The sequence below is a fragment of the Coregonus clupeaformis genome, chromosome 16 (assembly GCF_020615455.1).
Source record: "Coregonus clupeaformis isolate EN_2021a chromosome 16, ASM2061545v1, whole genome shotgun sequence".
NCBI classification, from domain to species: domain Eukaryota; kingdom Metazoa; phylum Chordata; class Actinopteri; order Salmoniformes; family Salmonidae; genus Coregonus; species Coregonus clupeaformis.
Genome location: NC_059207.1, coordinates 36126410 through 36141782, shown reverse-complemented (window position 1 = coordinate 36141782; position 15373 = coordinate 36126410). Strand labels below are relative to the sequence as shown.

The following is a 15373-nucleotide window of genomic DNA, read 5'->3' as shown; positions in this document are numbered from 1 at the left end:
GCCGGGGACTTTAATGCAGGCAAACTTAAATCCGTTTTACCTCATTTCTACCAGCATTTCACATGTGCAACCAGAGGGGAAAACAACTCTAGACCACCTTCACTCCACACACAGAGACGCGTACAAAGCTCACCCTCCATTTGGCTAATCTGACCATATTTCTATCCTCCTTATTCCTGCTTACAAGCAAAAACTAAAGCAGGAAGTACCAGTGACTCGCTCAATATGGAAGTGGTCAGATGACGCGGATGCTACATTACAGGACTGTTTTGCTAGCACAGACTGGAATATGTTCCGGGATTCAGCCAATGGCATTGAGGAGTATACCACCTCAGTCACCGGCTTAATCAATAAGTGCATCGACGACATCGTCACCACAGTGACCGTATGTACATATTCCAACCAGAAGCCATGGATAACAGGCAACATCCGCACCGAGCTAAAGGCTAGAGCTGCCGCCTTCAAGGAGCGGGACACTAATCTTATAAGAAATCCCGCTATGCCCACAGACGAACCATCGAACAGGCAACGCGTCAATACAGCACTAAGATTTAATCCTACTACACCGGCTCTGACGCCCTTCGGATGTGGCAGGGCTTGCAAACTATTACGGACTACAGGGAAACCCAGCCACGAGCTGCCCAGTGACACAAGCCTACCAGATGGGCTAAATGCCTTTTATGCTCGCTTTGAGGCAAGCAGCACTGAAGTATGAATGAGACCACCAGCTGTTCCGGACGACTGTGTGATCACGCTCTCCGTAGCCGATGTGAGCAAGACCTTTAAACAGGTCAACCTTCACAAGGCCGCGGGGCCAGACGGATTAGCAGGACATGTACTCAGAGCATGTGCAGACAAACTGGCAAGTGTCTTCACTGACATTTTCATCCTCTCTCTGACAGTCTGTAATACCTACATGTTTCAAGCAGACCACCATAGTCCCTGAGCCCAAGAAAGCGAAGGTAACCTGCCTAAATGACTACCGCCCCGTAGCACTCACGTCGGTAGCCATGAAGTGCTTTGAAAGGCTGGTCATGGCTCATATCAACACCATCATCCCGGAAACCCTAGAACCACGCCAATTCGCATACCGCCCCAACAGATCCACAGATGACGCAATCTCAATCGCACTCCACACTGCCCTTTCCCACCTAGACAAAAGGAACACCTATGTGAGAATGATGATAATTGACTACAGCTCAGCGTTCAACACCATAGTGCCCACAAAGCTCATCACTAAGCTAAGGACCCTAGGCTTAAACACCTCCCTCTGCAACTGGATCTTGGACTTCCTGATGGGCCGTCCCCAGGTGGTAAGGGTAGGCAACAACACATCTGCCACACTGATCCTCAACAGGGGGCCCCTCAGGGGTGCGTGCTTAGTCCCCTCCTGTACTCCCTGTTCACCCACGACTGCGTGGCCGCGCACGACTCCAACACCATCAATACGTTTGCTGACGACAATGGTGGTAGGCCTTGTTTTTACACTGCTGCTACTCGCTGTTTATTATCTATGCATAGTCACTTTACCCCTACCTACATGTGCAAATTACCTCGACTAACCTGTACCCCCTCACATTGACTCTGTACCAGTACTCCCTGTATATAGCCTCATTATTGTTATTTTATTGTGGTATCTTTTACTTTAGTTTATTTAGTAAATATTTTCTTAACTCTATTTTCTTAAAACTGCATTGTTGGTTAAGGGCTTATAAGTAAGCATTTCACGGTAAGGTATTCGGCGCATGTAACAAATATAATTTTATTTTATCATAATGCATTTTTGAAAATTAGCTACGACATGCTGTACCTAATGAATACAACACAGCTTTGGTGACACCCTTGTCTCAAAAACGAATGGTTTTGACCGCTGGAACTTTTGGAAATTAAGCTTCTCATCTCGACCGTGCCGTTCTGCTTGTAAAATTATTACCAACTTTACACACTTGATGTAAAAATTAGAAGCTGTTATCGGGTTAACTATATATACTTGAATATCAAGTTGAAACTTCCATGTCAATAACTTGACTTCAGCTACAGTCACTTTGTACTGTTAAACTACAGTTAGTAGTGTCCATCAGAGCTGCTATGACAGGGAACAAGGTAACAGAACAGTGTTAGGTAGTGGATGAACAAGGTAACAGAACAGTGTTAGGTAGTGGATGAACAAGGTAACAGAACAGTGTTAGGTAGTGGATGAACAAGGTAACAGAACAGTGTTAGGTAGTGGATGAACAAGTAACAGAACAGTGTTAGGTAGTGGATGAACAAGGTAACAGAACAGTGTTAGGTAGTGGATGAACAAGGTAACAGAACAGTGTTAGGTAGTGGATGAACAAGGTAACAGAACAGTGTTAGGTAGTGGATGAACAAGGTAACAGAACAGTGTTAGGTAGTGGATGATGCAGATGAAAATGAGAGATTCAAACAAACTTGTTGTATGATGTAGCCTAAAGTCTTCACCTTTTTTAGTCTTGTCTGTGGTTTATGTGGTTTGCCTCTTGAGGGACCGTTTTCATATCCCCAGTCTTCTGATTTATGTTTTATGTTTTCCCAGAATCTGCGGTGGGCACGAGATGTGTTGCTAGGAAGCAGTGTCCCATGGCAACAGCTGAAGCACATGCCAGCACAAGGACTTTTCTGTGAGAGGAACAAGACAAACCTGTTCAATGTAAGTTCACCAAGCCAGCTCTGCCATCAAGGTCCTGTTACTCACCTGGCTAACATTACTATGCACCAGTCCTGGTTCTCAGTTTGTTTTACAGTTTGGAAAGTGAACAGTTCTTTTTTTGAATATTGCAAACTCAATGGTAAATTACAGAATCTACACACAATTTGACATCTAATCAGAAGTCAGTGATTGGAAGGAAATGCTGAGAGTTCATTTGGCGTGTCTTCCAATAGACTTCCTCCTCGACTTATAGCAATAACATTCTGCACCAGGAGAGACCCTTAATAGCTAAAACAATGGAGGGAGAACTGAGAGATTCCAACATCAGTTGTTTTAAAGCTTCAAAATTAAAAGGGTACTTTTGGGAATTACATACTCAGTGTGTCCACCTTCTCATCACATCTGTTGTAAGTCCTCCAAGAGATATTTCCCCTTGCTGCAACTCTTTTTAGTCCCAGTGATCCATGCAATATGTTCTTAGCATATTATTGTATGGTTGCTTTTAGCCTAATTGTGGAATCCCAGGTAACACTGTCATGAATGGAAGCATGTGTGGAGGGAGGGCTGTGGAGTGTGTCGTCTCTTCCACACGCCAGTCATTTACCTCCTTTTGACTTGAATGAAATCCCCATGGAAGCAGGTATCGGTGTTATTCTGATGTGGGGCATGTGGTCGTTAGGTTTGCATCATGTTTTAGCCTTGTTATAGGAGAGGAACACATTTTTGAGCCTAATCCTATTTTGAGATCTGCATGTCCAATTTGAACTTTCACACAAATTCACATTGACACGAAGGCAATGTTTACTCTAAAGCCTAAAGAGTTACTTGCGCATATGGTAAGTTAGGATTTGGTCATACTGTATTTAGGTGGTATAGGGACTGTAGTTGTCCTGCTCAGGCCATGCTCAGGCTGGTGGAGGGAGCACGCAGCGTGGCCCTGGCTTCAACTGGACTCTCAGCTATTTAAACCTGCTGCCCTGCCTGGCAGACCAACTGTTATAGGCACTGACAGGCAGACTCTTTATGAAAGGGCACAGTAAACTTCAAACTGAAATACTAGTTCTAGCCAAATAAGGATTCTTACAGGGAGTAGGCCTACTCGGAACAGGTTTTCCAGGTCTCAGTCAAATAGGGCTCACTTTCCCAGGCACTCATCAAAAGTCAAAGATTAAAATCAGCATTGGTGTGACTCAACAGCTGTTGTCTTGTCTGCCATGGCCTGTAGTATCACTGATCCCTGAGCCTGACAGACAGACATATCAGTCGTTGTCGGTGGTGATATGTGTTGTGCCTTTTGTATGACAGAGGGGACAATGATTGTGCTGGTGTTCCTTAGTGACATAATGACCAAATGGCTGGATGGGAGATGATAGCATAGTACAGTATGGATGGATTAGACATGAGTGTCTCCACATCAGTGGAGTGTTCTTCAATGGGTAGGCCAGGCCACACCACCTAAATAAGGTTTCTCTAGATCATTGGTTCTCAACTGGTTTTGCCTCGGGACCCAAATTGGACCAGATTGTCTCAGTCGCGATCCAATATTCACATCGCCAAAAAGCCATCTGGAAAGCAATTTTTTATGCTATATTGATAGTCAATGTAGCAATTTACACTGAGTGTACAAAACAGTAAGAATACCTTCCTAATATTGAGTTGCACCCCCTTTTGCCCTCAGAACAGCCTCAATTAGTCGGGCATAGGCTCTACAAGGTGTCGAAAGCGTTCCACAGGGATGCTGACCCATGTTGACTCTTGCTTTCCACAGTTGTGTCAAGTTGGCTGGATGTCCTTTGGGTGGTGGACCGTTGTTGATAAACACGGGAAACTGTTGACTGTGAAAAACCCTGCAGCGTTGCAGTTCTTGACACACTCAAACCAGTGCGCCTGGCACCTACTACCATACCCCGTTCAAAGGCACTTAAGTATTTTGTCTTGCGCATTCACCCTCTGAATGGCACACATACACAATCCATGTTTCAATTGTCTCAAGGCTTAAAAATCCTTCTTTAACCTGTCTCCTCCCCTTCATCTACACTGATTTGTAGTGGATTTAACATACATTTCTCAGACACCCTCGACCCATTCGAAACCTCCGACAACCCCCCCCAGTTGAGAATCGCTGCACTCAGTCCTATAATGTAGCCTAATGTAGGTCAGACTGCCCTAGTTTTCGTCTGGGTTTGGCTGGTGTTATATCAACTGGGCCACAATGAAGAGTAGCCTAACCCATATTCTTCTGTTTTGACATGTTCCAGACTGTGTTGCCTTTTCAGGCATTGGCATGCAGCACCATCTGTTTGACTGGTAGTAAGACTTCTTGTAACTGATCTCATGTAATCTCAATCTTGTGTTGCACCAATCGTAAATGTTGTGCATTTAAGAATATGTACAGTGGCTTGCGAAAGTATTCACCTCCCTTGGCATTTTCCCTATTTTGTTGCCTTATAACCTGGAATTAAAATGGATGTTTTGGGGGTTTGTATCATTTGATTTACAGATCATGCCTATTTGCAAAAAAAAAAGAACTTGAGCGTGCATAACTATTCACCTCCCCCAAAGTCAATACTTTGTATAGCCACCTTTTGCAGCAATTACAGCTGCAAGTCTCTTGGGGTATGTCTCTATAAGCTTGGCACATCTAGCCGCTGGGATTTTTGCCCATTCTTCAAGGCAAAACTGCTCCAGCTCCTTCAAGTTGGATGAGTTCCGCTGGTGTACAGCAATCTTTAAGTCATACCACAGATTCTCAATTGGATTGAGGTCTGGGCTTTGACTAAGCCATTCCAAGACATTTAAATGTTTCCCCTTAAACCACTCAAGTGTTGCTTTAGCAGTATGCTTAGGGTCATTGTCCTGCTGGAAGGTGAACCTCCGTCCCAGTCTCAAATCTCTGGAAGACTGAAACAGGTTTCGGTCAAGAATTTCTCCGTATTTAGCGCCATCCATCATTCCTTCAATTCTAACCAGTTTCCCAGTCCCTGCCGATGAAAAACATCCCCACAGCATGATGCTTCCACCACCATGCTTCACTGTGGGGATGGTGTTCTCGGGGTGATGAGAGGTGTTGGGTTTGCGCCAGACATAGCTTTTTCCTTGATGGGCAAAAAGCTCAATTTTAGTTTCATCTGACCAGAGTACCTTCTTCCATATGTTTGGGGAGTCTCCCACATGCCTTTTGGCAAACACCAAACGTGTTTGCTTATTTTTTTTCTTTAAGCAATGGCTTTTTTCTGGCCACTCTTCCGTAAAGCCCAGCTCTGTGGCGTGTATGGCTTAAAGTGGTCCTATGGACAGATACTCCAATCTCCGCTGTGGAGCTTTGCAGCTCCTTCAGGGTTATCTTTGGTCTCTTTGTTGCCTCTGATTAATGCCCTCCTTGCCTGGTCCGTGAGTTTTGGTGGGCGGCCATCTCTTGGCAGGTTTGTTGGGGTGCCATATTCTTTCCATTTTTTAATAATTGATTTAATGGTGCTCCGTGGGATGTTCAAAGCTTCTGATTATTTTTTTATAACCCAACCCTGATCTGTACTTCTCCACAACTTTGTCCCTGACCTGTTTGGAGAGCTCCTTGGTCTTCATGGTGCCGTTTGCTTGGTGGTGCCCCTTGCTTAGTCGTGTTGCAGACTCTGGGGCCTTTCAGAACAGGTGTATATATACTGAGATCATGTGACAGATCATGTGACACTTAGATTGCACACAGGTGGACTTTATTTAACTAATTATGTGACTTCTGAAGGTAATTGGTTGCACCAGATCTTATTTAGGGGCTTCATAGCAAAGGGGGTGAATACATATGCACGCACCACTTTTCCGTTATTTATTTTGTAGAATGTTTTGAAGCAAGTTATTTTTTTCATTTCACTTAACCAATTTGGACTATTTTGTGTATGTATGTCCATTACATGAAATCCAAATAAAAATCCATTTAAATTACAGGTTGTAATCCAACAAAATAGGAAAAACGCCCAGGGGGATTAATTATTTTGCAAGGCACTGTATAATGTAGTAAATTTAACAGGTTTATTTGTGACCGACTGGTACTGTTATGGCAGGGATCTCATATTAGGGATCTCACCATAGAAGAGGAGAAAGATGGAAGAACTACAAGGACTAGAATTTGTTTCTGGTTGAGAGTTTGAATCAATCATATTTTTTTATCTAGTATTAGATTTTTGTGATTTTTCACTCCGTAATTTCCTTGTCTTGTCTTTGTACATTAATCAAACAGGATATTAGGCTACAAATAAATCAGGGATGGGTAACTCAAGTCCTCGGCGGCCAGAGTGGTGTCACACTTTTTCCCCATCCCTAGAAAACACAGCAGATTTAAACAAATTGCCTTCTAAACTGAAGATCATGATTAGTTGGTTATTGGAGTCAGATGTTTTAGCTGGGGCAAAAGTGTGACACCAATCAGGCCCCCAAGGACTGGAGTTGCCCATCCCTGAAATAAATCAACCATGACAGGGAATCCCCAATGGAAACACAGCTGTAGATGGACAATAATATTGTGCATTTGAAATGGATTAGATATATATATAACCTATATATTTAGGCTACAGTTGCTGTAATGCTTGTCATAATGTTGATGATTGCGGTAATAAAGGCCTAAGTCCTCTGGCCTGCTCCCTCAGGCAGTGCTGTGCAGGCCTGGCTCCAGGATGACATGCCTGAGGGGGCATTTTAAATCCATGGGGGGGCAAAACTAGTATTAATTTAGAGCCCTAATAAAACAAGGTAGATTGGTCCTACTACTGTTCAATTGTGCAAAAATGTTTCTTAAATGTAGCCGTACACATCAACAATCGTCACTTTATATAACACAAAGATATACGCCCCACTACGACGTGTATCTGAAATGCAGCCATAGCTGCAATAGGCCTACACATAATTTGCACCTAACAACACCCACAGAACAGCTCGGCATGATGAGCACCACTAGGCTATGAAAGATTCTTACAGCCTTTATAGCTTAAACCTCAATAATTAGAACTGTAGGCTACATTTCTGTCAAATTTGTGACACTACGCAATGAGCGGAACCAAGCTGCCACTTCTCCAGGTGCACAATATTTTCTGTGTGGGAGAGTTTCAGAAATATAAACTAAATCAAACTACAGTGAGGGAAAAAAGTATTTGATCCCCTGCTGATTTTGTACGTTTGCCCACTGACAAAGAAATGATCAGTCTATAATTTTAATGGTAGGTTTATTTGAACAGTGAGAGACAGAATAACAACAACAAAATCCAGAAAAACACATGTCAAAAATGTTATAAATTGATTTGCATTTTAATAAGGGAAATACGTATTTGACCCCCTCTCAATCAGAAAGATTTCTGGCTCCCAGGTGTCTTTTATACAGGTAACGAGCTGAGATTAGGAGCACATTCTTAAAGGGAGTGCTCCTAATCTCAGCTTGTTACCTGTATAAAAGACACCTGTCCAAAGAAGCAATCAATCAATCAGATTCCAAACTCTCCACCATGGCCAAGACCAAAGAGCTCTCCAAGGATGCCAGGGACAAGATTGTAGACCTACACAAGGCTGGAATGGGCTACAAGACCATCGCCAAGCAGCTTGGTGAGAAGGTGACAACAGTTGGTGCGATGATTCGCAAATGGAAGAAACACAAAAGAACTGTCAATCTCCCTTGGCCTGGGGCTCCATGCAAGATCTCACCTCGTGGAGTTGCAATGATCATGAGAACGGTGAGGAATCAGCCCAGAACTACACGGGAAGATCTTGTCAATGATCTCAAGGCAGCTTTGACCATAGTCACCAAGAAAACAATTGGTAACACACTACGCCGTGTAGGACTGAAATCCTGCAGCGCCTGCAAGGTCCCCCTGCTCAAGAATGCACATATACATGCCCGTCTGAAGTTTGCCAATGAACATCTGAATGATTCAGAGGAGAACTGGGTGAAAGTGTTGTGGTCAGATGAGACCAAAATCGAGCTCTTTGGCATCAACTCAACTCGCCGTGTTTGGAGGTGGAGGAATGCTGCCTATGACCCCAAGAAGACCATCCCCACCGTCAAACATGGAGGTGGAAACATTATGCTTTGGGGGTGTTTTTCTGCTAAGGGGACAGGACAACTTCACCGCATCAAAGGGACGATGGACAGGGCCATGTACCGTCAAATCATGGGTGAGAACCTCCTTCCCTCAGCCAGGGCATTGAAAATGGGTCGTGTATGGGGATTCCATCATGACAATGACCCAAAACACATGGCCAAGGCAACAAAGGAGTGGCTCAAGAAGAAGCACATTAAGGTCCTGGAGTGGCCTAGCCAGTCTCCAGACCTTAATCCCATAGAAAATCTGTGGAGGGAGCTGAAGGTTCGAGTTGCCAAACGTCAACCTTAATGACTTGGAGAAGATCTGCAAAGAGGAGTGGGACAAAATCCCTCCTGAGATGTGTGCAAACCTGGTGGCCAACTACAAGAAACATCTGACCTCTGTGATTGCCAACAAGGGTTTTGCCACCAAGTACTAAGTCATGTTTTACAGAGGGGTCAAATACTTATTTCCCTCATTAAAATGCAAATCAATTTATAACATTTTTGACATGTGTTTTTCTGGATCTTTTTGTTGTTATTCTGTCTCTCACTGTTCAAATAAACCTACCATTAAAATTATAGACTGATCATTTCTTTGTCAGTTGGCAAACGTACAAAATCAGCAGGGGATCAAATACTTTTTTCCCTCACTGTAAGTGCATATTTTATAGTCAGAGCTGATGTGAAATGGCAGTAGCTAATTTGAATCTTCCGCGAATTAGAGTAAATGCCCATTCCAAGAGCAACACACACGCTATAGGAAGAGAGCAGGAAGGGACAAAAAAGTAGGCTGTGTCGTTTTCATAGGCTACTGTAAAAGTAATGTAAATACTATCACACTGACTGTAAGGCAAATTAATGATAACAGAGTGAAAGTTTGCCTAATTGTTTTAGTAAGTTACACATGGTATTGGTCCTACATCCAAAATGTACAAACGTGTAGGCCTATCTAAAATACAGCCATATACACAACTGTCATTTTGCACACAAGAAAGCACGTGATGTCGAAGAGAAGCCCCACGAAGACTGGTATCCCAAGATGCGCTCATTTAAAAAAAGCACACACCGTAACCATTGACTTAGGGCCATGGACAGAAGGCTACCGCCAGTCAGGATAAAGTTAGATGCACTGACAATTTCAGCATCACCTCAGAGCACAACCATTGGTCATTGTCCCTATTCCCGTCAAATAACGCAAAGCTGTATATCTATCAATAGCAATTAGGGGGAAAACCAATGAATGAATCATTCTGGCACGGCAGCCAGGGCCATAAAGGTTGTAGCTTATCATTTAGACGAGTTGCAGCCTCCTCCAAGCTGTGTTGAACCTCATGAGAATTTTCTGATTCCATTCTCATTCCTGGCGAAATGTTCTTGTCAGGTCCCTCTCAAAATGCCAGCTGGACAAGCTGGGCATTTTATTGATGTGACATGCTGTGTCTGTGTTCACTGAATACGTTCTTCAGAGTGGAGAAGGAATCTTTGCACATTGCTGTAGATGTCCCAAATGTTAATTCAAATCCATGTTTCTGTGCCAACAGCACAGTCAGCATTGCTGACAAAGGCCCACCATATCTTTGAAGGACACTGAGTGGGGTCCATTTGTTGTTGCTGGCTGTGGTTGCGATTTCACTTTGCAATAATCAATCAACTCTGCTTCCACTGGTTCAGTTTTGGTTGGATCCAACAGGTCGTCAGGTGCTAGTGGCTGGGGTAACGGAGGTGAAGGTGATTGTTGTGATGTCACCCTCGTAATATTGGTGCTAGGCCCTGGCTCTTCTCCATCTTGTTGGTCAGCAGGCAGCGTGGGGGATGGGTGGGTATTACATTTGCTGCTAGGCTCCTCAACCAGCAGTTTGCTCGGTGAGCTCGGCATCGCACTCGACATGGTGGTCCTCAGTTTTTTTGCTCTTGGCAGTTCCCAGCCATTTTCGGATATCCATGCTGATTAGCCAGCTATAATTATTCAGCTTGCCACTACCAAAACATTACGAAGCTAGTAGCTACTAGCTAGACTATTATTAGCTGTAGCTGTCTGGAAAAGTGAACTACTTTATTCCCCCTCTGTGAGAGAACTGTCAATTTGACCCTGCCCTGAGTGGGATCCAATGAGCTTCCTAAACAAGGTAATGAAGGTGGTACCTTATGACATTGCATGGCTAGGTACCCAATCAGAATGCATTTTGGGATTTTAACTACTAAATATTACATTATTACATCACCCCTTCTCAGATCATGAGCGCTCACCCGGTACAGCCTCTGTACCGGTCTGCGCTACTGGCAGGCCCGACAACGCTACATTGGCAAGACCAGGCATTGTAATTCATATACCATTTGTTATGTTTATGGGGAAACAAAACATGGGGGGCACAAATTCTATCTGGGGGGTCCATGCTCGGCTCTGCCACCCCGTAGAACCAGCTCTGCTGGCCTGCTCCATTCCGTGATCCTGCAGAGTCACGGTGTGCTTGCTCAGGCATGGTGTTGCCCCCACACACACATACTGTATGTGCTTACATATTTATCCACCTACACACCCACACATGCACTCTACTGCAAGCTCCAGACAAAAGGGATGCCATCTTTCTAGATCCTGCAAAGACAGGACAGTATGAAGATAGGCAGAAACTGCTTCTCCAATAGAAATCCCCGATCACACTTGTAAGCGATGTCATGGCTAGCTCGTAGAAACACGTCATCAGGTCTAACGGTCGTCTCGTGCCGAACTGCGCATGTGCAGGCTGTCAAATCAAAGGCATTCCTTCAATATAAAGTTGTTTTTGACGAAAATTAAAACGTGTCAGTTTGCCACTTTCACGAGGTTGGAGTAATAACATGTTCAACTACTTAAGACATTGGCTCGAATCTAGGTTGTGCTTTTAGATTTTGGGAAAATTAACAACTAAGAACTAAGAATTTCTGGTCTGTTTGGTCTGTTTCACAAGCGTTGCCGCAAGTCTCGTGATGAGCCGTCTCTAGGTTTAGAAACTCTGTGGATCCTGTTTCAGTGGAATGACATTGCTTACTAGTCTTTAACATTTAAATATATCTTGGGGCTTTTTTTCTCACGTTAAACCTTTTGTTTTCATTGCACCGAGATGCTAAGTGTGTTGTGGCTATAAATGTGTTCTTGAGTTCAGTACATATATAAACTATAGTGTACCTTTGTTAGATTGCTTTTGTACAATTAGTGGAATGTTGGGTGTGTTTTGCTTGTCTATCTGGCACATTGAGTTATGTAGGTGGAGCTGCTGAGACCAGGAGAACTAGTTGGTATGTGCAGGTAGGGGAGGAGTAATATAGGGACTTTCTCTGAGGTCCTATCTGGCTTTGGAGCAAATGAAATCAAATGTTATTTGTCACATGCGCTGAATACAACCGGTGTAAACATTACATTGAAATGCTTACTTACAAGCCCTTAACCAACAATGCAGTTTTAAGAAAGAATACCAAAAACAATCACAAAAAAATACAATATAAAATAATACGAAATAAAAGTAACAAATAATTAAAGAGCAGCAGTAAAAATAACAATAGCGAGGCTATATACAGTGGGTACCAGTACCGAGTCAGTGTGTGGGGACACTGGTTAGTCGAGGTAATTGAGGTAATACAGTTGAAGTCGGAAGTTTACATACACCTTAGCCAAATACATTTCAACTCAGTTTTTCACAATTCCTGACATTTAATCCTAGTAAAAATTCCCTGTCTTAGTTCAGTTAGGATCACCACTTTATTTTAAGAATGTGAAATGTCAGAATAATAGTAGAGAGTGATTTATTTCAGCTTTTATTTCTTTCATCACATTCTCAGTGGGTCAGAAGTTTACATACACTCAATTAGTATTTGGTAGCATTGCCTTTAAATTGTTTAACTTGGGTCAAACGTTTCGGGTAGCCTTCCACAAGCTTCCCACAATAAGTTGGGTGAATTTTGGCCCATTCCTCCTGACAGAGCTTGTGTAACTGAGTCAGGTTTGTAGGCCTCCTTGCTCTCACACGCTTTTTCAGTCCTGCCCAAAAATGTTCTATAGGATTGAGGTCAGGGCTTTGTGATGGCCACTCCAATACCTTGACATTGTTGGCCTTAAGCCATTTTGCCACAACTTTGGAAGTATGCTTGGGATCATTGTCCATTTGAAGACCCATTTGCGACCAAGCTTTAACTTCCTGACTAATATCTTGAGATGTTGCTTCAATATATCCACATCATTTTCCTTCCTCATGATGCCATCTATTTTGTGAAGTGCACCAGTCCCTCCTGCAGCAAAGCACCCCCACAGCATGATGCTGCCACCCCGGTGCTTCACGGTTGGGATGGTGTTCTTCGGCTTGCAAGCCACCCCCTTTTTCCTCCAAACATAACGATGGTCATTATGGCCAAACAGTTCCATTTTTGTTTCCACAGACCAGAGGACATTTCTCCAAAAAGTGTGATCTTTGTCCCCATGTGCAGTTGCAAACCGTAGTCTGTCTTTTTTATGGCGGTTTTGGAGCAGTGGCTTCTTCATTGCTGAGCGGCCTTTCAGGTTATGTCGATATAGGACTCGTTTTACTGTGGATATAGATACTTTTGTACCTGTTTCCTCCAGCATCTTCACAAGGTCCTTTGCTGTTGTTCTGTGATTGATTTGACCAAAGTATGTTAATCTCTAGCAGACAGAACGCGTCTCCTTCCTGAGCGGTATGACGGCTGCGTGGTCCCATGGTGTATATACTTGCGTACTATTGTTTGTACAGATGAACGTGGTACCTTCAGGCGTTTGTGATACAGTGAATTATAAGTGAAATAATCTGTCTGTAAACAATTGTTGGAAAAATGACTTGTGTCATGCACAAAGTAGATGTCCAAACCGACTTGCCAAAGCTAGAGTTTGTTAACAAGACATTTTTGGAGTGGTTGAAAAACGAGTTTTAATGACTCCAACCTAAGTGTATGTAAACTTCCGACTTCAACTGTAGGTAGAGTTAAAGTGACTATGCATAGATAATAAACAGAGAGTAGCAGCAGCGTAAAAGAGGGGGGCAATGCAAATAGTCTGGGTAGCCATTTGATTAGATGTTCAGGAGTCTTATGGCTTGGGGTAGAAGCTGTTTAGAAGCCTCTTGGACCTAGACTTGGTGCTCTGGTACCGCTTGCCGTGCACTAGCAGAGAGGACAGTCTATGACTAGGGTGGCTGGAGTCTTTGACAGTAACGCCGTCTTGTCTGTCTACCCTCTCTGCTGGAGAGCTCAACATGTCAGCAGGTTGTTGTCATGTTTTACAAGAACATAAGCTCTGCGTGTGGACAAATTGGAACGTTTTAGCACCACACATAAGGGACCGTTCCTGGCTCCACACACTCTCAATGCGTGCGTGGCTGGTACCCTTATGTCTGCCTTGCCACTCACAGAATGGAATTCGCAACACAATGCTATAAAACACGCTCCTGGGTTTTATAAGTGTTATCTTGACCCGCAATGTAATTGTTCTGAACCACGAGCCGACCCACGCGTTGAAATAATGTTTTCATTCCTCCTGCCAGCTGATTTCTTTTTTTGCGGCTCACCCAAGACTCTACTAATGATTAGCCCAATAGGGTAAATGCAGATAGACAACCCCATGCTTCAGTCTATTTATTTCTAGCCACTATGCTGCATCAGTTGGGCTACAGGGGATAATGCTTACTGCTAATAGCATACCTGATAGTATGAACCATGCATAAGCTATATGCATGGTCCAATATGTTCATCATTTTAACAAATCATTTTACCAATATGTTATTTGGCCAATTTCTGGAGGTAGAAATTATAATTTGATGCTGTCTGCATACTTTTATTTTCGTTCATTTTAGAGTAGAATGTATTTTTTTATGTCCCCCCCAACCCCACTGCAAATGTTTTTCTCAAGAGGAAACACTGTATAGGCTAGGCCTACACACTCATTCCTCTCTTTCCTTACTTCTTCAACTCCTTCTCTATCCTCCCTCCCACAGCTCCATCCTACTCCGTTCAAATTAGCTGCTTGTTCTAAGTCAGCTTTTTCAGCTTGTCAACTCTTCCTCTCTCTCGGTCTCTTCCTGTTGCTGTCTTTCTTTTGCGTGATCGTGCTCTCCCCCTCCTTGTTGCTGCTCTCGCTAGCTCTCTTCCTCCCTGTTGCTCTCACTCTTTCTCCTCATTGCTCTCTCTTGCCCTTCTCTGTTTGTGAATGTATTGTGTGTGTGTGTGTGCGCACTTATGGGCGGGAATAAGTCGACCTGTCTCTGATTGGCTGGCTACAGTCTAAAGGGGTGGGCACTATGATGTCTGTAGAGTGAGGGCGAGGAGGGAAAAAAACCTAGCAGGCTGGGGTCAGAGGAGAGTGGCGATTGAGAGTGTGTGGGTGTTTTGTTTTGAGATGTCAGGGTTTGAAAGAGAGAAAGGAGCGAGTCAGTCCGTCTGTCAATGGCACGCTGAGTCTCTGGGCCCTGATGCCAGCACCGTTTCTGCTGCCCTCTTCCTCTCCTCCTTCTCCAGCTCTGCCTTGCGCAGCTCTTCTCTCCTGCTGTCTACTGCAGCTTTCGCAGCCCCAGCGCCCGCATGCAGCCCACCCCTCGCTATCTGAGTGTGAGTTGCTCTGTGGGTGGGGGCGCTGCCAGGGCCGCTGGTGCTGCTACAGC

At 43.9% G+C, this 15373-nt stretch overlaps 1 protein-coding gene across 4 annotated transcripts in view; it reads left to right on the top strand.

The window, feature by feature from the left end:
- LOC121584810 (calcineurin-binding protein cabin-1-like) overlaps positions 1-15373 on the top strand; it is a 70598-nt gene that overhangs the window by 20350 nt on the left and 34875 nt on the right. For all 4 annotated transcript variants that reach the window (XM_045225702.1, XM_045225704.1, XM_045225703.1 and 1 more), the window contains exon 30: positions 2558-2671. In XM_045225702.1, the coding sequence (XP_045081637.1) occupies positions 2558-2671 (114 nt within the window). The remainder of the gene's footprint in view (positions 1-2557; positions 2672-15373) is intronic.